General features: G+C 39.4%; 2 protein-coding genes across 2 annotated transcripts in view; both read right to left on the minus strand.

Moving 5' to 3' along the window:
• Window positions 1–1,185, minus strand: part of LOC107093092 (E3 ubiquitin-protein ligase SMURF2-like) — a gene marked incomplete at its 3' end in the record, with an annotated part of 78,590 nt that extends 77,405 nt beyond the window's left edge. Inside the window, exon 1 of the mRNA XM_015387919.1 lies at window positions 732–1,185. Coding sequence (XP_015243405.1) covers window positions 732–783 — 52 coding nt within the window. The remainder of the gene's footprint in view (window positions 1–731) is intronic.
• Window positions 1,186–8,070: 6,885 nt separating this feature from the next.
• On the minus strand, window positions 8,071–12,070 carry LOC107093083 (importin subunit alpha-1-like). The gene is made up of 11 exons (XM_015387907.1): window positions 12,045–12,070; window positions 11,667–11,784; window positions 11,444–11,584; window positions 10,255–10,343; window positions 9,903–10,171; window positions 9,731–9,825; window positions 9,298–9,561; window positions 8,959–9,192; window positions 8,600–8,782; window positions 8,366–8,515; window positions 8,071–8,292 (listed from the first exon to the last, which is right to left on the minus strand). The coding sequence occupies exons 2-11, from the start codon at window positions 11,721–11,723 to the stop codon at window positions 8,203–8,205; spliced, it is 1,572 nt and encodes a 523-aa protein (XP_015243393.1). The 5' UTR covers window positions 11,724–11,784; window positions 12,045–12,070; the 3' UTR covers window positions 8,071–8,202.
• Between the last annotated feature and the right edge of the window lie 568 nt (window positions 12,071–12,638).

A 12,638-nucleotide genomic window follows, 5' to 3' on the forward strand; every position in this document is an offset into this window, starting at 1 on the left:
CCTAATCCTGTTCTGTAAAAATGACCTGCTTTAAGCTACAAAAAAACAAACAAAGCAGGCAGCTTTGTGTCTGCAGGCGGTGAAAGGATCGCTGCACACCGTCTAAAGGGAGGAATAAACTCCTGTGACCTGTGGAGGATGTTTGCTGTCTGAACTGTTTTCAGTTAGAGCTCAGCTAGCTAGCTAGGCTAACCCTTAGCTAGCCAACTTTAAATGGGAAGCCGTCTGTCTGTCAGGCAGCGCGCGGCCACACTCGGCAGATCACACATGCCTTTAAACGTCTTGAAATGGAAAAGAAATCACGCGCTCTTTCTTTTATAGCCTCACTTTTTTTTTTCTGTCGCCAACTTCTCGTTAAGCACAAAAGTGACATAATAGGCAGAGAAGCACCGTTGCAGCGCAGCGTAACCCCCGGGAGCCCTGTTATGTCTGCTGGAGGTGCTTACTGGCGACAATCGGAGGGCTCAGACTATTTCCAAGAACAATAATACCAGAATACAGCGCTTTTTTAGCTCTGACTCGTTTAATATCAAATTTAACCCTGATTCTCTTTAAATAAAATGCATAATTAAATGTATCTGTCTTATTGAAGGTGTTACAAGGGGAGGGGAAAAGCCAACTCCATGGCCCATGGGAACTGCTCTCCTCCAGAGATTACACCGACCCTCTCTGGCTAAATGTGTGGGAATATATTTAGGGGTTTAAAAGGGGAAAAAGCTGATGTTGGCTACCTGTTAGTCTCAGTTTGACGGGGCCATTCCTCCGGACTCCTTGGTTAGACATCTCTTGATCTTGATCAGCGCCTGCTGAAAACGTGTGGTTGGATGTAGAAAAATAATAACAAAAAAAGGTTTAATTAAGCTCTCCGCCAGTTTTAGTCAGTGATGGATTCAAAGCATTGCAGCCCGGGTGTGGACGGAACTTCCATAGCGACCGCTCATAAATGCCAAAAAAAATTAAAATAAAAAGTGAAAATGATAGATTTCTTTATCTTTGAAAAAAGAAAAATGTGTCCAGCGGTGGTGAGATGAGTAAACGGGCTGCAGAGGATGGCGGTGACTGGCCCGGGCTCCTCTCAGCTCCTCCGCGGCTGAAGTGCGGAGCCTCCAGGGGTAGATCCCGCTTCCCGAGCTGACCGGTGACGACAGCACTCTCTGGGGGAGACAGACATTTCTCCAGCATGTGGCCCAGAGCCCGGACTCACACACCCACAGGGCCGGTGTGTGTGTGTGTGTGCGCTTCATGGGGCGGGGTAAAAGTCTAGCTTCAAAGAAAACTAAAAAATATATATATATTAATAGAAAATTAATCACATTTTTGTTTTACAAATGAAAAGTGACGTGGATAGGCTTAAACAAAAATAAAATATAGGTCACATAAATGGTATAAAAGAGTCAATATCTGTGGAATTTAATCGCAGCTACTGAACAGTGGCGGTTCTACATGAAATTACTAAGGGGGCAGGGTGGGGCCCATGGGGGGTGGGGGGTTCTGGACAGGGACCAGTGAGTCCTGCATGGGTCTGACTTATCCCCTTTTAATCCTGGCCTGGCTGCTCAGTGTTGCAGTGGATAGCACTGCTGCCTTGCAGCAACAAGGTTCCGGGTTCGATTCCATGGAGTTTGCATGTTCTCTCAAACATGCATGGGTTCTCTCCAATCCTGGTCCTCAAGGCACACTGCCCTGCATGTTTTAGATGTTTCCCAGCTTTCACACACCTGTTATCAATTGATAGTAGATTATCAGGCCTTTCTGAACTGCAATCATCTGAATCAGTTGTGCTGAAGCTCAGAAACATCCAAAACATGCAGAGCAGTGTGCCTTGAGGACCAGGGTTTAAAAACACTGCCGTAGACGACTGGAGATAGGCACCAGCACATCTTGCGACTCCGCTCGGGATAAGCTTGACAAAAAAATGGATGCGTGGCATGGACGTAATTTTGTGGGAGGACATGTCCCCCACACTTTTTCAAACATCCGTTTTGGTCCCCAGCACTTTTTACTGCCCAAAAACAATGTTACGCTACAGTACAATGGTATTCGTTGAGCACTAGGACCAAGCGGAAAACAGCAGCTCAAGCTGAAACCCGCTTCCCTGAGTTTGGACCGCCCACAAGCTCCTGATTGGCCCACTGTCTTTTTCTCGTGTGATTGGCTACCACCGCTGTCACTTAATGAGAAACTAACTTTACAAACATCTTTGGATAGTTAAACACGCTCAAGTTAGTTATATTAAAAAATACTTAAAAAAATACTTGCACCCTCCCCTCTCTGAAATCTAAATTTCCTTTGTGCCATATGGACCCGTAAATAATGATGATTATTTATTTAAAACAAAACATTATTATTATCAATATTAAGAATAATAATATGATCATTATTAATGAATTATTAGTTATAATAATAACAGAGGCGGTAAAGAACATAGCCTCACACTCACATCCAGTGCTCACTGCATTCACAGATTAACAGTTGTAAACTGGCCAAAGTAAGAAGGTTTGCCTTGTTACTTAAAAAATTACTGTTACCTGGATATTCTTGATTCAATTAATTTTTTTAAGATGTAGAGTTAATAAATAAAAAAATTAATAAGTTTCATTCATACTGTAATTATATGATAACTGCATTTTGTTCATTTATACCCGCGCCCGTATCCATGTAATTATACCGGGTGATTTTTCTACCCATAAATGTACATTTTATACCCAGCACCGGGTCAGTTACCCGCAGGTACCCGACCTGGTGCAGGACTCTGGACCAGTCCCCTAATGATCATATAGGCCTAGTGACTGATAGCTCCATTGGACGTACGTATTTCATTTTTTAGATACAACTCTGTTTTGATTATGATTTTGAAATTAAAGTGATAGCTTCAGTCGTACTGAGATATGATCATAGTTTTCATCTACTAAATGCTATTTTGAACCAGATAAAAAATCACACTTGTTACATTTATTTCTAAAACTGTTTAGCTTAATTTAAAATAAGTCAAAAATGTGTTATATTCTTGATTAATGTATTTATGTAGACATAATTCTAAAGAACAGCTTTATTTGATCTTTTAGATGGTTCTTATATCACAGCTACTTATTTCAATTACTTCCAAGGTAATTTTTGATTTTAATTAAAGTAAAATTAAGATTTCAAGCCAAAAAATACAGTTTTTCAAATGGAACAACATAATTTTAATTAAACAAAATTACACATTTCACTTAATTTAGTGCATTTAGCTCTTTTGTTCAACGTCTTTTTATTATAAATCTTAATTGATAAATTCTTCTTTTTGTTTTATGCTTTTCTTTGCCCCCATGAAAACATGCTAAACTGCCCAGGCCCCCCTCAGAAAGTATTGTCTAGAGACGCCACTGGGGGCCAGTGATTATTCATGGAGGCACCGAACATAAAGAAACAACAAAAAAGGGGCAATAGTTCTCCATTAAAGGTCTTAGCTACAAGTTCTTCATCAAATATGTCAGACATGTCTCTGTTCCAGCACACCTGCTTCCAATTAGGGCTCCTCCTTTGCAATCAAGTGCTTCAGAGGTCTGTTAATCATCCATTATTATTTGATGTGATGCAACAAGGGAACATCTAAAACATGCAGGGCCGGGGCCCCTGAGGAAATGGGCTAGGAACCACTGGGATACACCAACAGACGCAGTAGGTTGAAGACGTGAGTCGGAGTTCAGCAATGCCAGATCATAATGGCTCTGTGATAAAGCTGAAAAACTGCTTCTTAGCTCTATATTCATCCGATTTATCCTCTGTTGATGCTATTGGGGATGCTTTTCTTTAAAGTCTATGAAGATAAATAGATCTATATTTAGAATAACACTTAAAGAAATCTTATTTTCAAAAAGTCTTGAGATCAGCGTAGGGTAGGGCCAGACCAGATGAACTTAAAATCTTATCACGATACTTGGGAACTATCGTGGTCATGAAGTGAGGATAAAAAAAAATTTATTTCCGCTGTCATTCTTGGGTAACTGTATAGATCTGACTGAATGCCAAAGCAATCATGGCCACTCAATCTGAAATACTGCTTTGGAAAAATAATCAAATACACGTTTGAAATGAAGCTAAAGCAAAATTTTCAGTCTGGGAGACTCTTATCAGCTTCACCTGAAAAACCTATTATGTCCCTCGTTCAGCTCCAGCCAATCAACCCAGGGCCGCACCTTCTCCGAAGCCAGTCATCTTTCAAGGTCTACTTCATTTAGCTCAGCCTAGTTTCCCTCTCCTGCAAGCAAGCAAACTTTCACTGGAGGATTCTTCCTGTTAAAAGTTAATTTTCCTCCCTACTGCCCTACATGCATGCTCTGTGTGAGGGCAGAGAGTCAACGAGCCCTCACAATCAGCTGGTTTTCCTTAGATAGAAATAAGTTAAAGAACATGAATGTGTTACCTGTGTAAATAAATTTAATACTTTAATACTAATTGTAGACTTTTACTCTGTGAGTCTCAGCAGTTGTTTAAAAAACTGTGTTTTAAATCACTATACAATAATCGTATTCAATCACATTCTTCAAACTTGTCAATCCTCAAATGGGCGGAAAAAAGAGGAAGAAAAGTTTTTAAAAGGGCCATCATTAAAAACATAATTAATTCTAAAAACCCTGAACATAACTAAAAACTTTCTTTTCACACAGCATTAGTCAAAACTGTAAATCATTATATTGTATCATTTTTTGACTGATCAAAAAAGTTGGATCTTTGTTCCCTTAGCTGGATCTGCTGGTAGGACACATTCTATAATAACTATAATTCAATTTTATTGTCATTACACTGTCACAAGTACAGAGCAACAAAATGAATTCTCTGTATTTAACCAATCCCCTTGGGGAGCAGTGGGCTGCCATTGTGCGGCGCCTGGGGAGCAGTGTGGGGTTAAGGGTCTCCCTCAGGGATCCAGAGTGGCAGTTTGTGGGAGTGAGGGATCGAACTCAAAATCTCAGGATTCAAAGCCCTATGCCCTAACCACTAGGCCACCACTCCCCCATTCAAGTTGTTATTGAATTTCACCCAAGAAATTATTTTAACGGCAGCAAATCGCCAATTGGCTGCACATTTTACGCCACTAACACACATCCTGGACTGCTTTAAAAGGTTTATATCAAATCGTGTTAATGTGTTCTACTTATCTAATCAAAGTCCAAACTAAAATCCAATTAAGAATGTGTCCTGAAAATCACTGTATTTACAGATCTTCTCCACCCTATCATACTGCTCTATAGGGATAGTTACATCCCTAAATACTCACAGCTGTAATTATGAGATATAATGAGATATAACAATAAATAATTAACTTTGAGATTATTGACTTAAATGTAAAAACAAAACAAAAAACAAAGTTAGATCCTTTTCTTTCTACTCCTCAAATATCCAGTGTCTTGCGACCCCTAGTGGTTAGATTTGGTATATACCTTTATTGCAACAATCAATTGCTGACACAGCTTTATTTTTTAGAGCCATCTAACCTCTCTGCTCTCTCTCTGCCAGGTATCATACTTTTTTTTTGTCTTTTTTTTCACATACCTTCTCCATCTGTTAACACTTCATATTGGTTGTAACTTAAGTACAATTCTGAAATATATACGTTTGATCACTAAACATTGATATATCCCCCTTTTTTGTAATGTTCTTTTATCCAGGTTGTAACAAATTAAAAACCCTAGATATATCCTACTATGATTTTTCACATATTATCCCAATGTGGCTCTCTATCGTGCTGCAAATTGTGAATATGCATTCTACGTATATAGTCTGTTCTATCACTGCATTTTATTTTATTTATTTTCTTTATTTTAGCATATCATATTGTATAGAAACAAAAGTTTTGTAGTTTTTTATTCTTTGAACATGTTTTAACAATTTATTCATTGCAGACATTTGGAAGTGATACATTTTAGCTTTTTTTTTTTTTTTTTCCAGAGGTGGGAATAAATAAGTTGCTTTAGCACAGCAGCAAAAGATTATAGAAGAAATGGTCACACAAATGAGGACCTTACAAAAGTGTATAAGAATAACAAAATAGTGAAAAGTTAAAAAATTTAAAACTGTACTTGTTAGTGTTTTAACAATATAAAACTGCCCCTGGAGAATAAAATAACCAACATACAGCTGTGGAAATGTTTACAGTATTGGATATTTGAAAATATCAGCAACATCAGAGATGTGCAAAATGACAGCATGTTATTTCACTGACTAAGATAGAAACTGTGCAAAATCAGCATGAATGTAACAACTTATTGAGGTTATTGGGAACAGTGGTGGTTATAAAGTCTTCCAGCTGCTGGGAGGAAGGATCTGTGATAACGCTCCCTGGTGCATTTAAGGTGCAGCAGTCTGTCACTGAAGGAGCTCTCCAGTTCTGCAACAGCTTCATGCATGGGGTGGGAGACAATATCCACCAGAGATGTTAATCTAGCTAGGATCCTGTATTTCTCTCATTCTTTAAAAAGAACAGAATAAACTTTGTTCAGAACAAATATTTTTATCCCTTAAAGGTAAATAAAAAAATAGTTTTCACCTTTAGAATCCTGGTACTATTGGCATGTGATGGTTACAAAAATGGCCGTTAAGTTTTCCTGTTTTCAAAGAACTGCCAAAAGTACTTACTATTGATTATAGCACATTTTATAGCTCAAAAACTATATGATTTCAGGGGTCCCTTACATAAAAAAAAAGAACAAAAAACGAAAAATCTCATCTCAAGTCATCCTTTGCAATAGAAACTGACAGCTGGTGACCAAGAGTTTGAAACTGGTTGAAGACAAGATTTGAAGACACATAAAAAAATAAAATTAACATTTATGATTCAGGTTTTGTCCTTTTATTTGATTTTTCGCTTTCATCACATGAAAGTAAAAAGTTGGTTTTGAGAACTTTTAAAATTTAAAACTCCCTCTGAAAGAAAAAGAAAATCAAAGGAGAGATCTTTATTTATTCCCTCCATCTTGAACCGCTAGTTTTGGTTTATGTTGTCTAGTTGTGTCTCACTGTGTGGTGGACCTGCTGCAAACATTTCAAACGGGCTTCAAAAAAACAGGTTTTACTCAAATAGAGGAATTGTTACAATTTCACAAATTTTATGTAATGCAAAAAAACTAATCAATAAAGTTTCCTGTAAATAAGGTTAAATAAGGCCCTTTATTTGAGCAGCAAAGTAAAATCATCTAACAGAAACGTTTTTCAACCCTTAAGACTATAGAATACACCTAATTTAAGACTTAATTGCAAAAAGCGTATTCATTTCCAAATTATGTTGCATAAAGTCTAAATATCACTGATTTCAAGAAAATTTTACTTTTTTCATTGCATCTATTAATACTAGTTTAGCCTTAACACACATCTGTATCAATTACCTGAAACATCTGGTTATGGTGTTTACTTAGGTTATAGTTGTGTGATACAAATTTGATGACTAGCTGGTCATAAATGTTGGCATTTTATATTTTGAATCAATTAAAGTGTTAAGTGGCAGTACCTGTTGCACAACTTGAGATTTTATACATTACCATGTTAAGGTTAAACCCAAAGGAATGATCTTTAACATAAGAAAAATAAAGTTAAAATGCTCACAAGCCAAGCAAAAAGTGATTAAAGTTTAAAAACTAAATTCTTAGTGCCCGTGCAACACCAATCTTAATGTGATCGTTACAAAACATGTTTAGCAATATGTTTTTGCATGAACTTTTTATAGAAGCAGTTTGAAACTTAAGTGACCATATCAGGACAAGTGATTGTTTTTGGTCTTTAATACATCTCATTTTTTTTCTCCATTAAAATTATTTTTACATGTTACAAAAGTAATTGGTTTTGCTCCATCCCCCCCATCACACTCTACTTCAAAATTTGAATTTCTAAGTATTTCATACGTGCCCCTATAAAAGGTAAAAAAAAAAAAAAAAATTTAGATTAAGGAATATTTGTTTAAATATCCACCTAAAGTCAACCAATATTCAGACCCTTTTCGAATTCCCAAACTTTCTGCATTTGATGTCAGCAGATCCATAACATATAGTTTTAGTTCCTGAACTCTGAGATTCAAGATAAATGCACACCAGCAAATATAGTCCAACTTTATTTACACATTTGTTCCCACATAAAAAGTATGTACAGTACATACAAATATTGGCAAAATACCACATGGACACAGGACAGACCGTAGCAGTGTTACAGTAGAGGATGAGAGGAAGAAGGCTAGAAGTTAAAATTGCTCTGGTTTTCACTGATCTGGAACGCATAACCGTCTTCAGTAGCTTCAGGGACCACACTCTGCACCTCCTCATCCTTCAGTGGAGAATAACACTGTTAGTTGACAGTTCAGGATGAATAAAAGCTCAAACATTTCCCTCTAACTCACCTCTTCAGAGAAGTATTTCTCTATCAGGTTGAGCGCAGCTTTGTAGATCATCTCGTTCTCATGAGCCTGCAGCGCCTCGATCTTATCCAGTCCGCCGCATTCCTCGATCATCAGACTCAGTTTGTCCGACTCTCCGATTTTATCCCCAGCCTGCAGAGACAGAGGAATATTAAACCACCGTCCATGTGTGCAGACAGATCACACCTTCGACGCGTGTCAAGGTGGTCTACGCACCATGAAGATGTTGGTAATGGCGTCCAGGATGACGAGGACCGTTTTGCTGTCCTTGGAGGAAAGCAGGTTCAGGAGAGGCTCCAGGACGTTGGCTTGAACGAGGTAAACCACCTGCTGAACAGTGCCCCCGCTGGTGAAGTTTGTTACTGCCCACACAGCCTCCTTCTGAGTCTTGTAGTCGCCCTGCAGAGAATAATTAATGACATTTCTTAATATGATCCACCTGATCAACCACTAATCTCTGGTTTCCTCTGATGTCTGACCTGATCATTCAAATTTTACAAATATGAGCTATGACAGAAAACCCGATGTGGCCGATAGACTAACGTGTTTAGTAGGAATAGGACGACAAAACGTACTCTAACAAGGAGGTCCACCATGTACGGAACAAGGCCTGCGTTGATGACCTCCTGGATCTGGGTGTCTTTCCCAGCTGTGATGTTGGACAGAGTCCACGCCGCCTCCTTCTGAATGTTACCCTTTTTGTGGCGCAGCAGCTGCGGGAACACGGTCAGGGCGCCGGCGTCCAGAACGGCTTGAGTCTGCTCATCTGTGCCGGTGACGATGTTCCCGAGAGCACGGAGCGCTGGGGTCTTTGGGAGAGAGGAGGAAACCGATTTAAGAATCAGGTGGAGCCTTAAAGCTGGGATTAACTGTTACAGTGGGAGGAAAAAAATAATTTGTAGAATTTTACGTACAACTACAGACAGCTCTTCATAACCGAGCAGTTTCACCAGACGGGGAATCAAACCAGTCTCCACCACCACCTGGATACGATCGTTAGAACCGTCCGTCAGGTAGGAAACAGCCCAGCATGCGTCGGCCAACACCTCCAGGTCGTCATTGTGGAGGAGACGGATGAGAGCCGGTAGGATCTGCTTGATGGCTTCTATGGGCGGAGAGGGGTTCTTATTGCGGCAGAGGTTGGACAGAGTCCATGTCACGTTCCTTAGATAGCCAGGCTGTTTAAGATGGAAGGAAAAGGGTTTTTAGTGAAATGTGCCCCCTAGAGGCTGGTGAGGGGAATTACCAGGATTTCAACCCAGAAAAACAGGTTTTAATTCAACAAAAAACACTTTGATCTTAAAGGAAAATGTAATTCAAAAGATGTAATAAAATAATGCTACTTACAGTGAATACAGCCAGGTCAGGGACAGCCAGCAAACTGAGCAGAGGCGTTATGGCCCCATGCTTAATCACCCTGTCTCTAAGAGCAGATCCATCACCTGAAAAGAAGGTGAAAGCAAATGTGAATAATTTGCAATCTTTCCATCAAAATAAGAGACTATATTCCGGTATTTACCAGCAATATTTCCAAGTGCCCAGACAGCCTGCTCGCTGATGTGCTGGTGAGGAGAGGTGACCAGACTGATGAAGGCAGGAATGGCCCCTCCATCCACCACCGCAGCCGTCTGATCAGACGTCCCAGAGGCGATGTTTGTCAGAGCCCAGGACGCCTCAAACTGAATCGGATGGCAGTCGCTCAGCCCCAGGAAGGCCACGAACTTCGGTATGAGGCCAGCGCCAATCATCTGGTCAATGGGCGGGTGTTTGTCACGGGACAGAAGCTTCCTGTAGGGGAGGTGTTCCAAGTTAGGCTTCTCATTAAAAGCACACTGGAGTTAAGAAGCATTTTTTTTTTAAAGACATCTTACCGTGCAGCCTGGGTCGCCTGGAGCTGGGCCTCACGATTCTCACTGTTCACTCCAGCCACGATTTTATCAACACTCCATGGTTGAAACGCCTGCAAATGAAAAAACAAACCTTATACAAGCAGGGCTTATAACTCAGGGCAGGACTGAATCCTGCCTTGGTTTTTCTAATCTTGGATGATCAGTCGATACACGGATATCTGATCTTGAATAGGTTCATTAGGGCTGAAACAATTTATCAAATTAATCTACTATTAAAAATAATCCTAGACCAATTTAGTAATCGATAAATCGTTAACTGGATTATAAAGTATCTAAAACATTAATTTAGCTGACAGAGCAACCCTGTTAAAGTGATCTTACCAAAGCCTTAATATATAAATATTTTGCATTTAAGATTAAAAAAACCTTTTCATCTGTCAATATGCTCCATCCAGAAAGTTTTTGTTTCACCTGGTTTAATTTCATAAAAACTATCTAAGAAACCTTTTGCCATATGATTATTCCAGAAATATGGATTAATTCATTGGCAATAGGTGTGCAGGTGGTGCAGCAGTTAGCGAGCACAACCCATATTCGGAGGCCTTAGTCCTCGCCGCGGCCGACCCGGAAACGAATCTGGCCCGTGGTCCTTTGCCGCATGTCTCTCCCCCTCTCTCATAGCCCCCTTTTCCTGTCAGCCTACTGCCAAAAAAAGAGCCACAAAAACTCAAAAAAATAAAAAAATTAATTCATTAGCAATAAAATTAGTCAGTTGCAGCCTTAAAGTTGAAAGTCTAAAAATAAGTTTCTTAATGCCGTTTTCCTTTAATTTAAGAGCACTACCTCTACCATAGATTAAGCCAATGAAGGTGTACTGTAACCAAACACCCCAGTGCCAGTTATAAAAAAAAAAAAAAAATCTGATATTATTAGACATGTGTGACGTCAGTATTGGCTGATTAAAAGCTTGATTGCTGAAGGAGATCAGGTTTCAACTATGTAGAGAAAGGAAGCAATTAGAAAAGGGTGAAAAGACTGATGAATTAATGTGAGGAAGGTTTAATTTTTACAATTCTGGTCAGGCATTATCTGGACAGGAAAAAAAAAGCCGTTAATCAGGCTTTGTATTTAGATCTTCAGTCACTTTTTCCTTGGGTCGGCCATGCTGCTAGACAAGCCTGGGTCACATTAATGAAGTGAAAAAGCTCACCTGGCTGTTCTGGTTCCTCTCCTGGAGGGGAGAGGTCGCCTCATCCGGGTCTTCGGACACATTTCTCCTCTTGAACATCTGGTCATCTTTCTTGGCCTTTCGAAGCTCCACGTTCACCTCCACTCTCCTGCGTCGGAGCTCCTGCGTTAAATTAAAATAATTAAAAATTAAAATAAATCCTCTGCTTTAATCCCTCCAGCTTCGGTTCAGGTAGAAAACTCACATTGACATCTTTGCCTTTGTTCTTGAACTTGTTGAGTCGTGCGACATTCTCAGACATTTTCAGAAAGGTTATTAGGAACCGTTTGCAGTCAGGAAATAGTCCGGTTATGGTTCAACGCCTGCAAAGAAAAACCGTTTACTTTTTATATCGTTTTCGCTGAACTTGACTACCGGATATTCCATCCGGGTCCTGGCAACCACCGACTTAAGCCTGCTGTGGTATTTCACGACAACACACCGCTTTAAAACTTCAAATTAATCAACCAAAGGGTCAGTTAAGTAAGGTATTTAAGTTAAAATCACACAAAATTGAATAAATATTTTTAAAATAAGGGAATAAGGTTTAAAAAAATCAAGCTAAGCGCCAATAGATACCTACCTCGTTCTCGAGTAGAAGCAGTGTCACTCAGAAAATATCGGACAGACCTTTAAATTCCTGCACACAGGCCTCTGATTGGACCATTTGAGCAGAAGCGTCCCTCCACGGGCGTTCATTGGTCGTTTTGAAAAAAAATCTCATGCGTCACAGGATATAGCGTCACTTCACGAGAGTATCGCGAGATGTTAACTGTATCAATGCGCTGATCCAGGATCGGTTGGGTTAGTGTGCAGCCGTTGGTGGAACTGAGAGCAAACTGTTCCAGGATCGAGAAGCTCGACTCAAACGTTTAAAATTCTCTAACAGGAAATGATTTAATGAAGAACACCCCTCTCTTTTCTCAAGTTTAGCATGGCCCTTTACTTTTGTTTTAAATTAATATCCCAATTTATGGAAAGTTATAGTGTTGATTTCCTTTAAAATTAAACCAACTTTATATAGTGTCTCTTTGAAGAAAAACTTTGATTAATTGACTTTATTGATCTCACAGTGGAGAAATTTTCTCGCTAAAATAGTCAAAGGAGAAGAAGAATGTATGGGATATATACAGTGCGTCCACATATGACTGCTTTATTTATTTATTTATTTATTTTT

The sequence above is a fragment of the Cyprinodon variegatus genome, unplaced genomic scaffold, assembly GCF_000732505.1.
Source record: "Cyprinodon variegatus isolate N-32 unplaced genomic scaffold, C_variegatus-1.0 Scaffold407, whole genome shotgun sequence".
NCBI classification, from domain to species: Eukaryota; Metazoa; Chordata; class Actinopteri; order Cyprinodontiformes; family Cyprinodontidae; genus Cyprinodon; species Cyprinodon variegatus.